We start from the raw sequence: 18,593 nt of genomic DNA on the forward strand, positions 1-18,593 counted from the left end.
TACGGGTCAGGAGATTTTTACACCATAAAATGTACTATTCAGAGTTGAGCTGCACCCTTCTAAGTCCATGAAACACAACATCAGATTGCCCTGCAAGAGTCTCTCCCCCCCCCCCCCAGACATTTACAGTGGTTAGGGGCTTTGTTCTGAATGTTCTTTCACATGGAGCTTGTGGGAGTCAGTGGCTGGAATCAATCCCTGGCATTTCTTTTAAAGCCTGCAGATGCCAGCCTCCAGGTTAGACCTGGGGATCCCCCAGAATTAAACCTCATCTCCAGACTACTGAGATCAGTTCCGCTGGAGAAAATGGCTGTTTTGGAGGGTGGACTTTATGGCATTGTACCCTACTGAGGTTCTTGTCCTCTGCAGGCTCTACCCCCAAATCTCCACGAGTTTCCCAACCTGGATCTGGCCACCCTACCCAACCCCATCCCCTGCCGGTAGCCAGGAGGGACCTGGCCATTCCAGATCCAAGCTTGGTGAGATTCCCATTGTCTGTCCCTCTTGGCCTTACACAATGCATGAAAGAACGGGTTGCTCTTTGCTGTACAAACTTTCAGTGGTGATCAAGCATCATGTATTCATCTTAGAAGTAATTTAAAGGTAAAGGTATCCCCTGTGCAAGCACTGGGCCATGTCTGACCCTTGGGGTGATGCCCTCTAGCATTTTCATGGCAGACTCAATACGGGGTGGTTTGCCAGTGCCTTCCCCAGTCATTACCATTTACCCCCCAGCAAGCTGGGTACTCATTTTACCGACCTCGGAAGGATGGAAGGCTGAGTCAACCCTGAGCCGGCTGCTGGGATCGAACTCCCAGCCTCATGGGCAGAGCTTCAGACTGCATGTCTTCTGCCTTACCACTCTGCGCCACAAGAGACTTATGAGAAGTAATTTAAAATGTGCCAAAGGAATGTCCTACAGTAGACATAAAAAGAGGCTGGAGAGGCAGCAAAAGATCTCCAAAATAATTACAACATCAAATGTACACCTCAGCCTTTTTCAGCCTTTTGACCACGGAGGTACTGTTGAAATATTTTTCTGGCTTTGAGGTACCAGGAAGTGATTTCAGCTGACTACATCTCCCTGCCATGGCCCCGAGGAAGTGAGAGGAACTTCAGCCAGCAAAGATTTAAATAGCCAGGGGGGCTCCCTTTCCCACCCCCTCCAAGCCCATCATTGCTCAACTTGTACAAATAAGGGTAGACTTTTTAGGTCTCTTCGCTCAGAACCGGAAATGGCAGGAAGAGAGTGGAAGGGTTCTCTCCAGATGCCATTTTGGGAAAAAAAACACACATGCTGAGGTACCATTGAGGGGCCTTCTCAGTACTGCATGGTACCATGGTTGGGAAACCTGGTGTACCATGATATAATTTTGGGCTAGGACGCTGATCAGGCTTCTTTAGAAGAAAGGAATCCTGAAACTCAGATAACTGAGTTCCAGGAAGCAAGCCCTTTTTGCTTCAAATCTTAGGGCACCATTCAAAGCATGCATATTGTAGCTAACTGAGGTCTCCGCTCAATCTATTGTTATGGTTTCCATGAGATATGTTCCTTCCTCAAGTACATCTTTCTAAACTGTTGTGCCAACCTCCTCTCAAGACCAGGGTGTAAGTTGGAGATCAGTGGTCCCACTGGGCATCATATCTAAACTATGCCCAAGTGGAAGCAAAAAGTCAACAAGATACAAGCATTGTTACCATAAGCCAGCCGTTCTCAACTTTTTGTTACCGTTGAGAAACCCCTGAAGCATTTTTCAGGCTTCCAGAAACCCCAGAAGTGGCATGATTGTGCAGAATATGGCTGGGAAGCACAGCTGTGTATACACGCACCTGGGGCCCCTCCCCTTCCCAACCCCTTCAGGCCCATCACTGGCCATTTTGGGAGGGGGACATGTCAACATGACCATACATGGTCATATCACTTGATAAATGTTTAACAAAATTTTAAACATGTATACAAATTAATTAATTCCTGCCCATTTGGGAAACCCTTCCAGAGCCATCGAGAAACCCCGGGGTTTCATGAAACCCTTGTTAAGAAAGCCTGTCCTAAGCATCTGGGCCTGTCCCATCTGAAGTTGTTGGTGTCATTACTGATTGAAGTGAGTGATTTCCTCAGCCATATAAGAGAATTATTTTTTTTAAGCCTCTGTTTTTCAATTGTATTCATTGAGGAAACATTTTAGTCATCGGAGCTGAGATTTTAAGAGGATGGGGTGCATTTTTAAGATACTTCACTGAGCAGAATGACTGAAAAAAAACATTAAAAATGACCTTCGATCAAATCGTACCGTTGGTTCAAAGTTGATTAGCTCTTCAGTCGCTCAATACGACCCCCATGCTGCTATTTTGGCAAACCTATTTGAATGTGTATAGTTTTGTTAAAAGCGCAGGTGGTTAACTTAAATAATGCAATAACTTGACAGGTTAAATGAAGGTGCAGGACAAAGCAGCACAGCTATCAGCCGGGGCTGACGAATCCTTTCCCCGGCTTAGCCAGTCCCTAAACCAGCTAACCAACCATTGCAAATAGAATTATTTCCGAACCAACTGGAAAGGCAAGTTGCATCTCTGGGGTGTCTGACAAAGTGTATCGACAGCATGCATTAAAGTAATGACAAAGGCTTCGGCTTGAAGACGACATGTGTTCTAGCTTTTTGTTTTTAATGTAAAGGGTAATTTGAAGACCCAAACTGGCTATTCTTTTGAACTGGAGCCCAGAATGAAAACACCATTAAGGTTTGTCTGTCTCAGTGTGTGTGTCTCTGTGTGTGTGTGTGTTTTAAGATGCTGTTCTAATAGCTCTGCTTCCAGCAGAAAATTGGCTCCTTTTCCTAGCATGCTGGGCTGAGCTCTAATTGAATTTTGATGAGATGATGGATGTTGTACTTTATTCCAAGTCTATATGCTAAATTAACAAGGCTGTCTGCTTAGTTCTCTCTTTGGAAACCCGAATGGGATGAGTTGCCGCTCATTCTCTCATCCAAAATATGATTAGCTTTGTGAAACGAAATCTTACTCAAAAGTTAGGAGACAGTTTTGTTTTTAAAAACCTATTTTGCCTAAGGTTAAGAAAACGGTAATGCCTTGCTCTTAGAAGTATACAATCATTTAGGAGCAAGTCCCACTGGACTCAGAGGTGCTTTGCTCTTGGTAAAAGCATAATTGGGAGAGGGCTGTGCTTCATAAATCAAAAGTAAATCAGAAAAGCAAAAATTTATTTTACTTATTTATACCCCAATGGAGACCCAAAGAGGCTGACATCGTTCTCCTCACCTTTTTTTCTCACAACAGCCCTGTGAGGTAGGTTTGGCTGAAAGTATGTGCCAAGGTCACCCAGCAAGCTTCCATGGCAGAGGGGGGGGGGGTTGAACCTGTGTCTCCCATATCCTAGTCCAACACTTTAACCCTGCCTTTCTCAACTGTTTTACCATTGAGAAACCCCAGAAGTGGTACAATTGTGCAGAATATGGGGAAAATAGCTGGGTGCACACCCACCCGGGGCCCCTCCCCTTCCCACCCCCTCGGGGCCCATCATTGGCCATTTTGAGAGGGAGGGTGGGTCGACATGTCCATATATGGTCGTGGCAACCTATAAATGTTTAATATTTTTAAATATATATATTTAAAATTAATTATCTCCCACCAATCCAGGAAAACCTTCCAGGGCTGCCAAGAAACCCCAGGGTTTGACAAAACCCTGTTTGAGAAAGCCTGCTTTAACCACTAGCACTGAAACATATGGATACATAGGCATTAAAACTGCAAGTAAAATCCAAAAATATAATCCATGTACTAGCTTTTATTAAGAGCAACCAAAGTGACAAAACACAGTGTACCAGCTTTCTTCAAAAACTCTTAGCAGGATAGGAGGGGGTAAAGGTGGGGGTCACATTGCTCAGGCATTAAAGTACCGAGCTTTGATGGTGAGGATTTGCTGCAGACCAACAAGGCTGCTTCAGTGGCAGGTAAAGTCTCCAACTAACCCAGGTTGGATGTTTCCACGTGATGGGTTAATGTGTGACCCTCATGGTCAACATACGGAATTTAAAATTAAGAAAGCCAATACCTTGAAAAGAGAGCTTCATCTGATTTTTTCCCTTTTATCAACCATAAGCATTTAAATAAAAAACTTAGTCAAACAGTTGCAGTGAAACAGCTCCCTTGTGGGTTGTGGGTATGTGTAGCTCCATTGTGGGTATGTATATTTGTGTTAAATAACTTTAGAACCTGGCCATTTTTTTTTTAATCTTAGAAGAAAACCGAAGTCCAATGACAGAAAATAATTGAAGTCCTAAAGAGCAGCAGCAATCAACATTAAGCAGTAGCAAAAATCATAAAAGAACCCTAAAAGCCTTGATGGAATGCAATTTATTTTTTCTTAGTGCCTGGAAAAAAAATACAAGGTTGGCCCCCGATGAGCATTTCAGAGTAGGGGCAGAACCCAAACACTACTGTCTCGTGGAATCTCTGGAGGGGGATCCCTTGAAAAGGATTTCAATAAATGAGCAAGCTCACAATTCTTCTCTTCTTATTAAAAGCCTGACTGTGCTCAAAGCTAAGCGCCCAAAGTCTCTCTTGGCCCTTGGCTCCTAGCCCATGTCTTGTAATCTCTGGCCCATTGGCCCTGCCTGTTGGTCACCAACTCAGTCCTGCCAAAGATGTCTTGTATATCTGTCATTCTTACTAGTTTCCTTGCACTAGGTAGCGTTTGTTTAAATTGTTTTATTTTAGCAGTCGTTTGGGTGTTCTAAATGGAATTTTTTAAATACACTAAATAAATAAGTCAAACAAGTTTGGGGGGATGGGGACGGGACCGTGAGACTCCAGGGAGGAATCCCATCTCCTCCCATTGCCAAGTTCTGAGCTTCCTAAGAAAAGATTTCCCGTATGTTAAAATATTTTGGGTCCCACCAAGTCTGTTCCACCGCAATAGACACCCGTCTTTCTAATAAAGGCATGTGGCCCCCAACTGCAGAGATCGATGTCTGCTTCCAAATAATCATATTCCTCTGTTTACATATAATCTGATTCCCCAGAGAACTTGACTACAACCAGTTGCACACCTGTTGTAATCACTAGGCTAGCAATTGGTAGTAGAACGTGCATCAGCAGTAAGACTGAATTAAAACATGCAGAGGCCCTCAACTATGCCAAGTTAAGTAATTTCATAGCACTATTCCCCACGCCACAAAAAAGGAACTTAAAAATTATTGGGGGGTTGTTTAGGGCAGGGGTAGTCAACCTGTGGTCCTCCAGATGTTTATGGACTACAATTCCCATGAATTGTAGTCCATGAACATCTGGAGGACCACAGGTTGACTGCCCCTAGTTTAGGGGGCTGTTTTATTTTATTTTTTTAATTTAATCTTCTTGATCTGAGGTCCTAAGCCAGCCTTTCTCAAGTTTTTTTACCTCAAACATTCTTCAGGATTCAAGAAATCCCAGAAATGGTGTAATCGTACAGAATATAGTTGGGAAGCAGAGCTGTGGACACACACACCCAGGGCCCCTTCCCTCCCCACCCCCTCCAGGCCCACCATTGGCAATGCTTTAGAGCAGGGGTAGTCAAACTGCGGCCCTCTAGATGTCCATGGACTACAATTCCCAGGAGCCCCTGCCAGCGTTCGCTGACAGGGGCTCCTGGGAATTGTAGTCCATGGACATCTGGAGGGCCGCAGTTTGACTACCCCTGCTTTAGAGTTCTCGTCCAGCTACCAATATTCCTTTGGGTGGTGAAGTCTTTTGCTGTATTGAACAACAAGCACACAAGTAGAAAAGCACAAGTAGAAAAGCACAAGCCTCACTGTATAAAGGACAGGGAACCAGCAGCAATATGGGAGATTTGCCTTTCTCCAGCCAGCTGGTCCCAGCAGAATCAGAGTGATAAAGCTAATGGACCCAAGTATTGAAAAACCTGGGTTTGAAATTCCTTTCAGCCTAATCTAAATCAGGGGAGATATTTATCTGTGTACCTTCCCTGAGCCAATCGGGAAGAGCGGACTAGAAAAATAAAGTTATTATTATTATACTTGATCTCAAAGGAACTGTGCATACAGATAAAGAGCCCCTACTTTGATTCCCTCTTGGGTGGGATTGATAGTCTGTGCTGTTTTATTGTTTCCTTCTTCTTTAATGACAGTAGATTTTTGTAACAGAGATCCTCCTCTTCCTCCTCTTTTGAGTTGCTGAATTAAACCATTGGGGAAAACAAACTACCTCTGCATAGCGAAGGAGAAAGATCTCAGCTCCTTACTTCACTGAACAAAAGAATTATTTCAGTTTTTCGTGACAAACTCCTTCAATCGTTTTTCCCACATGATTTTTAAAAATTGTTATTCTGTATGCCGAAAGCTGTATTTGTTGCAGTTGGCGCATCGCAAACAGTTCTGACATTTCAGTGCTCACATAATTAACACTATTTATGGCCTTCTGGACTGGCCTGAAATTATTCCCCTTTTTCTGTATTAAAAGGCTTGGAGAGAAAAATGACAAGAAGTCCTTTTCGGGATTAGCACGCACAGGCAGAGTCTGCGAGGGTAACTCAAACAAAGAGCCATACACCAATGAAAGGGTATTTATTCACACCAAAAACCAATCATTTTACTAAATTTTTAAAATCTACTTTCAGCAGGATGCCAGTCCATGGTGCTCTGAACCACTTTCTAGCGAAAAGTGTTTTGCATGTAAGGTAAAGGTAAAGGTATCCCCTGTGCAAGCACCGAGTCATGTCTGACCCTTGGGGTGACGCCCTCTAGCGTTTTCATGGCAGACTCAATACGGGGTGGTTTGCCAGTGCCTTCCCCAGTCATGACCGTTTACCCCCCAGCAAGCTGGGTACTCATTTTACCAACCTCGGAAGGATGGAAGGCTGAGTCAACCTTGAGCCGGCTGCTGGGATTGAACTCCCAGCCTTATGGGCAAAGCTTTCAGACGGCTGCCTTACCACTCTGCACCACAAGAGGCTCATAGGTTTTGCATGTAGAGGTGGTAAATGCCGACACTCTTTGAACTGGCCCATGGGATTCTGGGAATTATGACCAGGGTTGCCAGTTCACTGTTCCACTTAAGACTACTGCAGTTAGATTCAAGCTTCAGAGCTCCTGCCGCAAGTGAGCAACCTCATGAACTCAAAGAGATCGCCCAGCTTGAACGAAGAGATCTTAACTGGATCCGAGAGCCAGTGTGATCTAAGAATGCCAGACTAGGATCCCTGCTGTGCCATGAAGCTCTCTGAAGAACCTTGACCATCACTCTCCGCCTCACAAAATTGCAGAGAATAAAAAGGAGAAGGAATCAGAATTCCATGCTCAGCTCCTTGGGGAAAGACACACAGGGGAAGCCCCAGACTGTGCTTTCTCAACCACCCCTCATTCCCTCTATTTCACCTATGCACCTGTGTGAAGCCTCTGCTGTCCTGGATTGATTGCTGTCCTTAGGTCTACCAGAATCCCGAAAGCTCTTTGTATTAACAAAACACCTTTCCAGTTCATACACACACACCCTCCTCAGTGGTTGCACTTGGTAACGACTGAGAGACCTGGTGTAGAATAAATAAATCCTTATTCTTGTATCCTGCCCTTCCCGATAGCTCAGGGCAGATTAAAACAATCAGGATTCTATAAAAAACAGTATCATCATTAAACATTTATATACAGCATCAGTCCCATCTCATAAGACTTGGTGGGGGGGGATGCTTCCACATCTTTCTTGGGGAGGGGGAGATCTTCTTTCCATTCCAGCAGGGAGACAACAAGGACTTCTTGTTGTTCCATTGGGCCTCAGCTACCCCCCTGGTGGAACAGCTCAGTCTTGCAGGACGGAACTTGCAGGCCCTTTGTTGTTGTAATGGCTGCCTAGAGCAGGGGTAGTCACTGTGGCCCTCCAGATGCCCATGGACCACAATTCCCATGAGCGGCTCCTGGGAATTGTAGCCCATGGACATCTGGAGGGCCGCAGTTTGACTACCCCTGGCCTAGAGTGTCGGGGAGATGTGGATTCGAATCCCCGTGCAAATATGAAGCTCATTTGGGTGATCTTGGGCCAGTCCTGTCCTCAGCCTACCTCCCCGGGATAAAATGAAGAAAAGGAGAATGATCATGCAACCTCCCCTGAACTCTTTGCAGGGAGAACAGGATTAAAAGACAGCAGGTATTCTTTTCACTGCTGGCTGCAGGATGTGCCTCTCGCCTCCCCTGAGACTGGGGTTAGCTTTGACAGTCCTGTGGAAGTTTTGCCCCGGCCTTTTGACCTATGTGAATAAATCCACCACGAGCCATTTCTCATGAAGGCTGCGGAAGAAAGCAGAAACGAGTGCCGGGATGCTTGGAAGACTCAGATGCCGGAAAGCAGGCTTAAATGAATGCCAAACAAACCGCTTGGAAAGTCATTTTGGAGATAATCTGGCGTTTTCTAATTATCCTATGCTGGAAGGGGGAATCAATCTGGAATAATGAAGAAGGGAAAGAGAGATTTTCCAACAATCTACGAAAATGCAAGCTTGTCATAGGGCAGACTCCAGACCTGGCCACAAGGGGGCACCGCTTGATGCCGACCACGGACAATGGGGGTCAGTGGAGGAACATTCCACCCCTTTTCCATTCTGCCACAAGAATAAATAGCAGCCATAAAAGGAAGTGCCATATCCTGTAACTTCTCCCACCTGCTCAAAGCTAGCCTTACCTGCCACAGGCATACAGAGAGATGCACAGCCCTCCTCCCAGCCCCCCCCCCAAACAGGCATGCACATCCACCCACCCTCTTGTTCTTGCTTCTCCCACTTTCCTCCGCTCTTCTGCCTTGATCCCAAAGGCGATTCCCACCAGCGAACAGCACCCTTTATTCCCCACCCAGACCCCATCCCTTCTCTAGACTCATTCAGTGCTCTTCCTTAACACTCGTCCCATTTCTTGTCCCATCTCTTGCTTGCAGCGGATTCCGACGATCAGGGAGAAAGGAAAATTAGGCAAGGAGAAAGGCAAGGGCTGACTTTTGCTTTTTTATTATCAACAATCAGTTTAATGATACACTCTTGGAAAACTATATGCACATGTAGAAATATTTCCCCTTTTAAATAGAAGCATTCGTTTTAACCACATATAAATAAATCTGAAAAACCCGGAAACATAACTTATGACCGATGCTCACAAACATATTCACAAAGGGAAAAGAAATGGTTTAAAATAAAATAAAATAAAAAGACAGACATGCACCTGATAAACCGAGGCAGATATCATGGCATGAAACCGGCCTCTCTCGCAAAACACAAAAGGGTTTAACCGGTGAGATCCTCGTTTCTCTGTAAAGACACACCATAAAGTCTACAAGGAGGAAAAAACATTCTTTATACGTCTAACTAGAGTAGACAATTTTTGTATCAATATTAACACTATACAATTGAGTCACAGAACACAGCTGTAGAAAGACACAGGGGGGAAAAACTTCAAAGCATACCTGTCTATTTAACTAATACCTAGATTTTTGTGCCTTTTAAAATAAACAAAACCAACTTTTAAAACCCTAACAAGGTAGGTCTAAAAATTACATGAGCAATGTCACCAGAATCTTCCGAATGAATATTACCCAGCAAAGATGTCTGTGGGGATATTTGGTCTCCCTGTGAGCTTGGAGGGATTGCTGGAGAAGAAGGGAAAGACAGGGGTGGGGGTGGGAGGAGGGGGCATAAATGCAAAAACCGCATGAATAAGTAGAAGATGGGGCTCTGAGGCGGGTCAGCCGGCTCCCTCACCCCACGCAAAATCCTCACGAGACTGCAATGCAATCTGGGCAGTGGATGGATTATGCAGAACTCCCCCGCCACAGGGCTGGAGGGGGGCAGTTCTGTCGGGGGAGCTGCAACCGCCCAGCCAGGGACAGGTTTTCGGGGATGAGGCCCCCAGGATCCCGCCAGGGGACAATCCAGTGGGTAGCCGTGTTGGTTTGAAGCAGCACAACAAAACAAAATCAGAGTCCAGAGGCACCTTTAAGTGCTTGCCCTCGAAAGCTCGCGCCTTGAATAAATCTTCATTGGTCTTAAAGGTGCCACTGGACTCTGATTTTTTCCAGGTAAAATTAGGTTTGCCACCCCTAACCTTCCCAGGGTAGGCTGAGCCATATCCCCGGGGCTACTTGCAAGCTTGTTGTGAAAGGGACCTTTCTGGCTGACTATGATCAAGCGGCATAAAAATACTACTCAGCCGTTAAACCTCACCCAGCCCATTTGGATTCCAGAAACCCGTCTTGAGTCTTTGTCAAGGGTGGGATAAAAATCTAGCTTCCCAACTCTTAAGGAATCGCCACACGCTGTATTTTTCTAGCAAAACTGTTAAATTTGGTGCCAAAGCAAACATATATATATATATTTAAAAACCCAAAGGAGTATGCACAGGGTGGATAGGCTATCTGCCACTATACATTCCAAGATAATGAAGAACAAACTGATTTATGCAGCAACGAGTTACATGTAGGCTTGGCTTCCGATTTGCAACCCCGGCGGAGCTGAAAACGTCTCTCGGCACTCCTTCTGGTGGAAAATATGCACTCTGCACATGTTCAGGGGCACGTTCCTCTGCGCACGGAAACAGGAGCGCTCAGGTTAGGGGAGCTGCACCGCTTGGGAAAGGAGGCGGTTAGACAGCGGGCCGCCCGAAATCACGACGGTGGGCTCGCCGAAACCAGTCCGGAGACGCGGCTTGCCACCTCGACTGGAGAATTGACGGGGAGGGAGGGAGGGAGGGGGCGGTCCACACCACGTCCAAAGGAAAGCGACTCGGGAAGAGGGGCCAATGGCGGGGGGGGGGTCACATTGCAGCAGCGACACCAACCAAAAGACGGGCAGCGGGCGGACAGTTTTCTCCTGGTCGGAGCCTGCCCAAAGGGGGGAGGTCGAGGGCCGGGCCGGGCGACAGGGGGGCTGTGCTGGGCGCCTGGCCGAGGGGACGGGCAGGGGGGGGCATGTGTGGTCGTGGTGGTCGCGTCGAGCGCCCCCAGCAGCCAGTTCTGCGGCGGCCAGGCGGGCGTGGCTCCGCGATCCCAGGCGGCGCTGCCAGGCGAGTCCCTGCAGGGGGCGCCGCCGGTCCCGGGTTCAAAACATGCCGCTCTTGACCAAGGTGCCTTTGGTGCCGTTGGGTCTCTGCAGGGACGAGAGTACGCTGGCGAAAGGGCCGCCTAAGGAATCCGGGATGGAGGTGATGGGCCCCGGCCCGGGAGCCCAGCCTGGCCCGGGCCCCGCCGCCGCCAAGCCGCCGGGGGCCGCCCCTTTGCCCGCCTCCGGCCCGGGCCCGCCGCCTTGGGCCCCGCCTTGGCCCCCCGCGGGGCTGGGCCCGCCGCCTCCGCCGCAGCCGGGCGCCGGGTTGGGGTTGGGGCCGGGCCCGCCGGTGCTGTCCGGGTCGGTGCTCTTGGCCTCCTTGCTCTCGTCGTCCCGCGACGCGTCGGATTTCTTGCCCGACGAGCCGTTCTTGGCGGCCGCCGCCGCTGCCGCCGCCGCCCGCTCCTGCTTGCGGAATTTCGCCCGGCGGTTCTGGAACCAGACCTGGAGGGGGCGGGGGGGGGGACGGGAGAGAAGGAGCACAGGTGGGTGGGTGGGCGGGAGGAAGGGGGGCGCAGGAGGACGACCCCAGCCAGCCTGGCTCGGTGGGTGCCACCTTCCGAACCGGCCTCGAAAAAACAGCTCCGTGCTTGCCCTCGGAAGCTCACGCCCTGAACAAATCCTTGTTGGTCTTAAAGGTGCTACTGGACAATCTGATTTGATTGTTTCCCGGTCATTTGTGACTCACAAGCTCATGGAGGCCCTCTTTTGTATCCCAGGATTTTAAAAAAGGTTCCAAAGCATCCCCGAACCTTCGTGAAACTTCTTCATTCGTCCCCACTTTCCCTTGAATTTTAAATCTATTTTTCTATTGTTTTCTCTCTCTCCTTTCCTGGTTCCATGAGTAGCTTTTTCCTATTATTTCTTTCATTTAATCGTTTTGGAGGGGCAGAAGAACCCTTGTGCAGGGCCTTTTTCCAAATAGAAATTAAGTGGCCTTTTAAACCTCAAATTCCAGAAAATCCCGAAATCCCAGGCTATAAGCGCCAACATTGTGGGTTGTGACAGATGTCATTTTGGTGTTCCCTCGCAGCATTACAAACATTTTTCAATAATCCCCCCTCCCCCCCCCCAATTTTGAATGCCTAGATGGGACTCCGGGCCCCTCAGCCGGATTCCAGCGCCCCACACGGGCTTCTGTCCCTCTGACTCCGTCCCTTGAGCATCACGTCTAAACGCCCAGGCGGAGGCCGCTACTTCTTTACGGCCAAAGAAAAGGGCCCGTTTCCAGACAGGGCGGCGCTCGAGGCTGTGCCCCACGGCGTGAGAACACTGACCGCCCCCCACGCTGCCTGGGGCCTGTAGCCCTATGGCGAGGTCATTAGAGAGAATTCCGACCCGAAGTCTCACGCTCCAGAAGCGGAGGATGCCCGGAAAGGCAGCGTTTCACTCATGGGTATCCTATTCCAGATAAGGGCGGCCGAAGGGTCCCGCCGGGATTCCAGCCCGGGACCGAAGCGGCTTGGAGCCGTCGCTGGGCAGAAATGGGTTCACCCGGCGCGCCCAGCGGTGCCTGAGGAAGTCAACTGGGGCCTTGGGGCACTTTTATACCCGCCTCCCCGCTACCCGAAGGAGTCCCAAGGCCGTTTGCAAACCCCTTTCCTCTCCTCTCCAAAAACTGACACCCTGTGAGGGAGATGGGGCTGAGGGAGCTTCAAGAGAGCTGCTCTGCGAGAACGGCTCTAAGAGAACTGTGACGACCCCAAGCGGGCTCTTTTGTCATTTCATTATTTTTGTTTTAATTTTGTGATTCTGTTTTTTGCTTTGTTTCGTTGTTGTTTTTTAGTTTGTGTACTTGACCCGTCTTCTTTGGATGCGAGTCCCCAAAAGCTTATGTTGAAATAAAACTCTGCTGACCTTTCAAAGTGCGGCAAGAACCTTCTTTTTATTTCTGGGTGCAGCAAACTATCGCAAGTAGCCCTCACCAATGTGAAATTATTGCTGGAATATTATTATTGTTATTGTTATTATTGTTATTTAATATATTGATGATGATGAATGATGGTTGTATTTGTTACCCCCCTTTCTCCACAGATTCAAGGCGGGGTGCATCAAATAACATAGCAAAATAAGCTGTATAAACATACGATCTATTTCCCTTTTTGCTTTAGAGATGCGGAGGGCCCTGTTGGCCTTCCCCTCAGAAGCGCTCGCTCGCTCCCTTGCTTGCTTGCTTGCTTGCATGCGAAAGGGCGGCGAGCCAGTCCGTCGGCCCCTAATTAGCCGCTCTTGGAGGGCGATCACGGGCGCATCAGTCACTTTCTCCTCGGGATCCCTCGCCACTGAAGAGCGCAAGCGCGCCCTTTCGCCCCCTCCTCGGTGCGCCGCTGAGCAGAGCAAGGGTCCCGAGGTCACCCAGCAAGCTTCATGGCCGAAGGGGGACACGAACCTCGACGCCCTGCTCTCTTTCTGGGTGTAAGCACGAAGAGTGGAGAATAAATCTTTGTTGGTCTTAAAGGTGCCACTGGACTCTGATTTTGGTCGTGCTCCTTCAGACCAACACGGCTACCCACTGGAATCTTTCTGGGTGCGTGTGTTTGGCGGGTGGCTGGCCTTCTGAGCCGGAAAGCGCATTTCAGGTGGGCAGCCGGGTTGACGTGAACCAGCAGAGCGGCGCTTGAGCGCAGGGGCACCGGGGAGGGGGGGGCAGCGGAGTTTGACTCAACACCCTCGGACGGCACACGTCAGCTCAGGCGCTTTTGCAGCAGGGAAATGCGCAGGTAAAGTGCCTTGCAAGGGCGGGAGCCAGCGTGGGCGGAACGAGCCAAGGGGAAAGCGATGGCGCGCCCAACACGCCTCCTCAGACCCCATGGAATGGAATGGGGGTGAGAAATCCCCAGCGGTAGGTGAGGCGTAAATCACTCTGCAGCACTGAAGGGCTTGGTCTGGAAGGGGCCGCCGGACTCCAGCTGGGTTCTGGCAGCGCTGACGATTCGGCTGAAGCAGCCGTACTGCGGCTTGCCCTTGCGCTGCTCCCTGTCGCGTGGAACGGATGCGGTTCGGGAAAGTCCGAAAGCCGCGTTATCTTCCGCCGCTCGACTCCTTTCACAGGCGCGAAATAGCGCTCTTTCCACGCCCCCTGCGCCAGATGGCCAGTTCCCCTTGCGAAGTGGATGGAAACGTCGTTCTTGAATAGGTGTGAAAAAGCATCCAGGCACACGGGAGCCGTTTCTGCACAAACGGGAGGCTTCCGTGCCAGCTCTTGGACTGCCAATCCTTACATTGCTTCTGGTGCAGAATTACGCCAGGATAACCTCAGTTGAAATCATTGAGTTTAAGATGGACCAAACCTACAAGGGTTTTCTTGATGATGATGATGATGATGATAATAATAATAATAATAATAATAATAATAATAATAATAATAATAATAATAATAGCAATAAAACCTATTATTATTATTATTATTATTATTATTATTATTATCATCTTGACATGGTCTGTTGTGTTCCCAACGATCATGCTGGCGTGGCTAAAAGAAGCGAGGGACGGGGGGGGGGGGGAGAGATGTTGTTGCGGATTCTAATCTACCCCCCAGCATGTTCAGTGCAGCAATTCCAAATCAAAGAATCTCGCTTGAAAGGGAAGGGCGGGTCGGATCCTGAGCATCTCGGGGTTATTTAGACTTGAGGGCCTTCCCTTGTTCAAGGATTTTAGGAAGAATTTCAGAATGGTCCCACTCCCAAGTCCTTAGAAGCTAAAATCGAACAAAACATGAGAATCGCAGGCAAGAGCTGCAAAATATTCCAGCCAGTCGGTCGGGTCATAGGTGAATCATAATTCTAGAGAGAAGGAAAGGTTTGCTGGTCCTCCAAGGCTCTAGAGCAAGGGTGGGCAAATTGTGGCCCTCCAGATGTCCAAGGATTACAAGTCCCATTAGCCCCTGCCAGCATTCGCTGGCAGGGGCTCATGGGACTTGTAGTCCATGGACATCTGGAGGGCCACAGTTTGCCCACCCCTGCTCTAGACCCTCCTCAGCTTGCCCGGGTGCATCACATGTCAAGAACAAGCATGTGCCAGTAAGTGAGCCAAGCTGTGTGTGTGTGTGTGTGTGTGTGCGCGCGCGGGTGATGCTCTAATCTGAACTGACCTAGAGGGACAATGGCTGCCTCCGGGTAGGAATAAAAAACGAAAAAAGCGTGAACTTGCGGCATGCCCAATTTTACCCGAGGGCTCACTTGGTGCGGCAGTTCTAAGATCCAAAAGAAAAAAGAAAAAAGGTTTTAATTGTGCCATGGCAACTCCCTGCGTGACCTTGAGCCAGTTACTCCGCCCAAACCCCACAGGGTTGTTGTAGGGAGGTCAGGGAGGAGAGCAGAGGAGAGGGGAAGGGGGCCTGCCGTTCTGGGTCCCCCAGATAGAACTAAAGCCAAAAGTGAAACCTCAGGCCTTCGCACAAATTCCTAATGAAGCAGGGATATCTGTGGTCTTCCGTGGTGGGGAGTTGAAAAGAGCCAAAGAGTCCAGCAGCGCCTTATGGCCTCTCAAAATTGGGGCAGGGCAGGGGCTTTGGTGCGTCACTGGTCGCCTCTCGAGATAGAGAAACAGACAGACACCAACTGGAGGCCGAAGATGCGAATGAGCAGGGAGGAGGAGTCCCTCTCGCGGCCGAACTGCCCCGGCCTCCCTTCCCAGGGCGCCAGTCCAGCCCGGGTGGGAAAAGCCCAGATTCTCCCCTCTTGTTCCGATCCACCTGGCGCCTCTCAGCCCCCTGGCCAGTGGGGCCGTGGAGACCGAGGGCTGCTGCCGCCCTCCCTGCCGCCCTCCGTGGCGCGGGCAAATCCCCTTCCCCAACTCGCGCCCGGCCCTACCTGCACTCGGGCTTCAGTGAGGTCGATCTTCAGGGCCAGCTCCTCGCGGGTGTAGATGTCCGGGTAGTGGGTCTCGGCGAAGACCCGCTCCAGTTCCTTGAGCTGGGCGCTGGTGAAGGTGGTCCGGATCCGCCGCTGCTTCCTTTTCTCGTTCAGCCCCCCATGGTCGGTGAACAGCTTGTAGGGCACTAAGGGTGGGGAGGGGAGGACGGGGACAGGGGAAAGAAGCGAAGAGCCCGGTGAGGCCGAGGCCGCCGCTGGCCAAGCCGCACATCGGGCCTAGGCACCCACGCGTCAAGGGCCGCCGCGCCGCGCCTTGGGGCGCCCCCAGCCCTGGGTGCTGCCGAGGCCAGAGAGCAGCGCGGGTGGCTCGCCTTCAGCTCCCTCGGCGGAGGCTTCCTTGATGGTCAACCTTCCCAGGGCCGACCCATCGGCTGAAGACCTCTCGGCGCGCTGCATTTGGGGAGTCGGAGCCACAAAGCCCTGGACCGTCCGCAGCCCCCCCCCCCAACAGTGGACAATTCACTTTGAATGTGCTTTTGCACCTGTGCAAAACGGGGAACGCCACGTCGAAAGTGCAGACTCCAAAGTGCGCGGTGCTTGTCAGGGCCCCTTTGTCCCCCGGCCGGGAGCTGGGGAAGAGCTGCGACGTTGCTGCCCCACCCCCCTCGCCAATAAGACGGGAAATTTCAGGTGGGGGACGGAAGCAAGGGGGGCCCTGCCAGCGCTGTCCAGGGAGTCCGTTTTCGGTGGGGCGACAGGGTCTGCGGAGTTGGGCACTGGGCGTCCTTCCCGCTGCCCTTCTCGCGCGGTCAGGGTTTCTTTCTTGCCCCGTCGGGCCCCCTCACGCCCCACAATTTGGCCACACTTTGGGACAGGAGCCGTCGGATGCCGCATTTGGAACCGCCGCCCCATCCAGCCCGTGGGTCGGGTTGACGGAAGGAAGGGGAGGGGGCCGGTTTGGCGGCCTTCCGGGCGTCACCAGCGCATCCGCGCCGTCGGGGCGACTCCCGATGCGGAGTGTCTCCTCCTGCTCGAGTCGAAACTCGTGGCTTTCCGTGGCCTGACTCCGCACCGACGGCGAAGACTCCAGAGGCGGACAAACCCGCCGCCAAACGCCCAGAAGCATCTCGGTCAAAAAAGCGCTAGGGAGGGGGTGGGGTTGCGATCCCGCTGCCATTGAAGCCACTAGTTTTAAAAAGGAACATCCGGGCGTTGGCAAGAGCGGGACGGAAGGGCAAGAAGGCGCCTGGGCTCGGGCTGGGCTCCGGCGTCCGCCCCGTGGAAAGAGCCGCGGAAAAGCCCGGGCGCTGCGCTCGGCCGCCCTTCCCTCCGGCTGGCTCGAGGGTTGTTCGACGGCGGTGAGATGAGAGCGAGAGCGAGAGCGACAGCCGCCGAGGAGGAGGACGGAGGCGAAGGCGAAGAAGACGGTGTCAGTAACGAGCTTTTCCTTCCGGCTTATTTAATTATTCCCGGCCCCCCCTCCTCGGCTTTTCCGTCTCCCTCGCAAAGTAAATAAATTATGCCGATCATTTTGGCAGCTTAAGATAATTTTGTTGGCGGTTTCGGGTGTGACTTCGGATAGTGTAACGGTGTAAGTGAATTACACCCCCCTTCCCCCCACCCCACCCCCTCCTCTCGGCTCCCTTTCCCCGCAATCGCTCCTAACGTGATAAATCCTTTCATTTGGGTAAGCAAATTTCGCCGGGTAAATAACGAAGCGCACAAGCCGCGTGGCGCCCAATGCCAGCCGGGGCGCTCAGGGCGGGCAGGGCGGCGGCGGCGGCGGCTCCTCGGGCTCGGGGTGGGTCTCGCTGCCCCCGCCGCCCCCACCAGCCCTCCAGCCGCCGCCTCCCTCCCTCCCGCCCTCCCTCCTGCCGGCCGGCCGGCCTTACCTGCCGCGTAGGGACTGCTCTGGTGGTCCCTCAGCGAGCCCAGGCTGCAGGATCCGGGCGTGAGGGACGGGCAGCCGGAGGTGGCCCCGAAGGTGGTCCGGATGGGGTTATACTGGAAGCCGCTGGCCTGGCTGCAGGAGCTGAAGTCCGCATACGCCGAAGCCAGGCTGGACGTGTCCATGCCGGCCATGCACGACTCGTAGGCGGACGAATTGAGATAAGAATATTCCATTTTATACATTGAAAAGGCTCGCGGAGGCTCGGCCGGACGCGGGGGGACCCGACGGGACGGGCCGGGCAGGACGGAGCGCCTCAGCTGCGGGCTGGGGGGAAAGGGGGCGGCTGCTGCGGGCGGGCGGGGGGCGGGTGGGGGGGCCGGGCCAGACGCGGAGAGATGCTCACCGCTCGGCTGGCGTTGCCGGAGTGGCCTCCCCGCTACCAGCCGAGCCGAGTTTTATGAAAAAAGGGCTCCTATGAGCAGCAGCCTAGCCCCAGGTCTCTAGAGCATACCGTCCTCGTAATAAACTTGGCTCTTTCCACTTGGACAATAGCGAAGCGGTGGGTCTGATCGCGGGCGCTTTTTACATGACAATAACTCATCAGTCTATTGGGCTGGCAACTGGGGGGGGGGGGAGAGCGAGCGAGCGAGAGAGCGAGGGGAGGGGGGCGGGGGGGGCGGGGAGAGAGAGAGAGAGAGAGAGAGAGAGAGGGCTGTCCAAGCTCCCTCTGGCTGATTCCTGCATCTCTAATTAGAATTTAATACACCCCCATTGACGTCCCGCGCCTCGCCGCTCTCTCTTC

At 51.5% G+C, this 18,593-nt stretch overlaps 1 protein-coding gene across 1 annotated transcript; it reads right to left on the reverse strand.

Annotated features, from left to right (window-relative positions):
• Positions 1-9,018: 9,018 nt before the first annotated feature.
• Positions 9,019-18,227, reverse strand: PHOX2B (paired like homeobox 2B). Its single transcript, XM_077301776.1, has 3 exons — positions 17,793-18,227; positions 15,898-16,085; positions 9,019-11,530 (listed from the first exon to the last, which is right to left on the reverse strand). The coding sequence occupies exons 1-3, from the start codon at positions 18,031-18,033 to the stop codon at positions 11,084-11,086; spliced, it is 876 nt and encodes a 291-aa protein (XP_077157891.1). The 5' UTR covers positions 18,034-18,227; the 3' UTR covers positions 9,019-11,083.
• Positions 18,228-18,593: the final 366 nt, after the last annotated feature.

This window comes from Paroedura picta, chromosome 10, assembly GCF_049243985.1.
Source record: "Paroedura picta isolate Pp20150507F chromosome 10, Ppicta_v3.0, whole genome shotgun sequence".
In the NCBI taxonomy this organism is placed as follows: Eukaryota; Metazoa; Chordata; class Lepidosauria; order Squamata; family Gekkonidae; genus Paroedura; species Paroedura picta.

Coding starts and splice junctions, on each gene's coding strand:
- PHOX2B (XM_077301776.1), bottom strand. CDS start 18,033: ATGTATAAAATGGAATATTCTTATCTCAATTCGTCCGCCTACGAGTCG. Junction 16,086..17,792: donor GAGCAGTCCCTACGCGGCAG/GTAAGGCCGGCC, acceptor CCCCACCCTTAG/TGCCCTACAAGCTGTTCACC. Junction 11,531..15,897: donor TCACTGAAGCCCGAGTGCAG/GTAGGGCCGGGC, acceptor CGCCCCCTCCAG/GTCTGGTTCCAGAACCGCCG.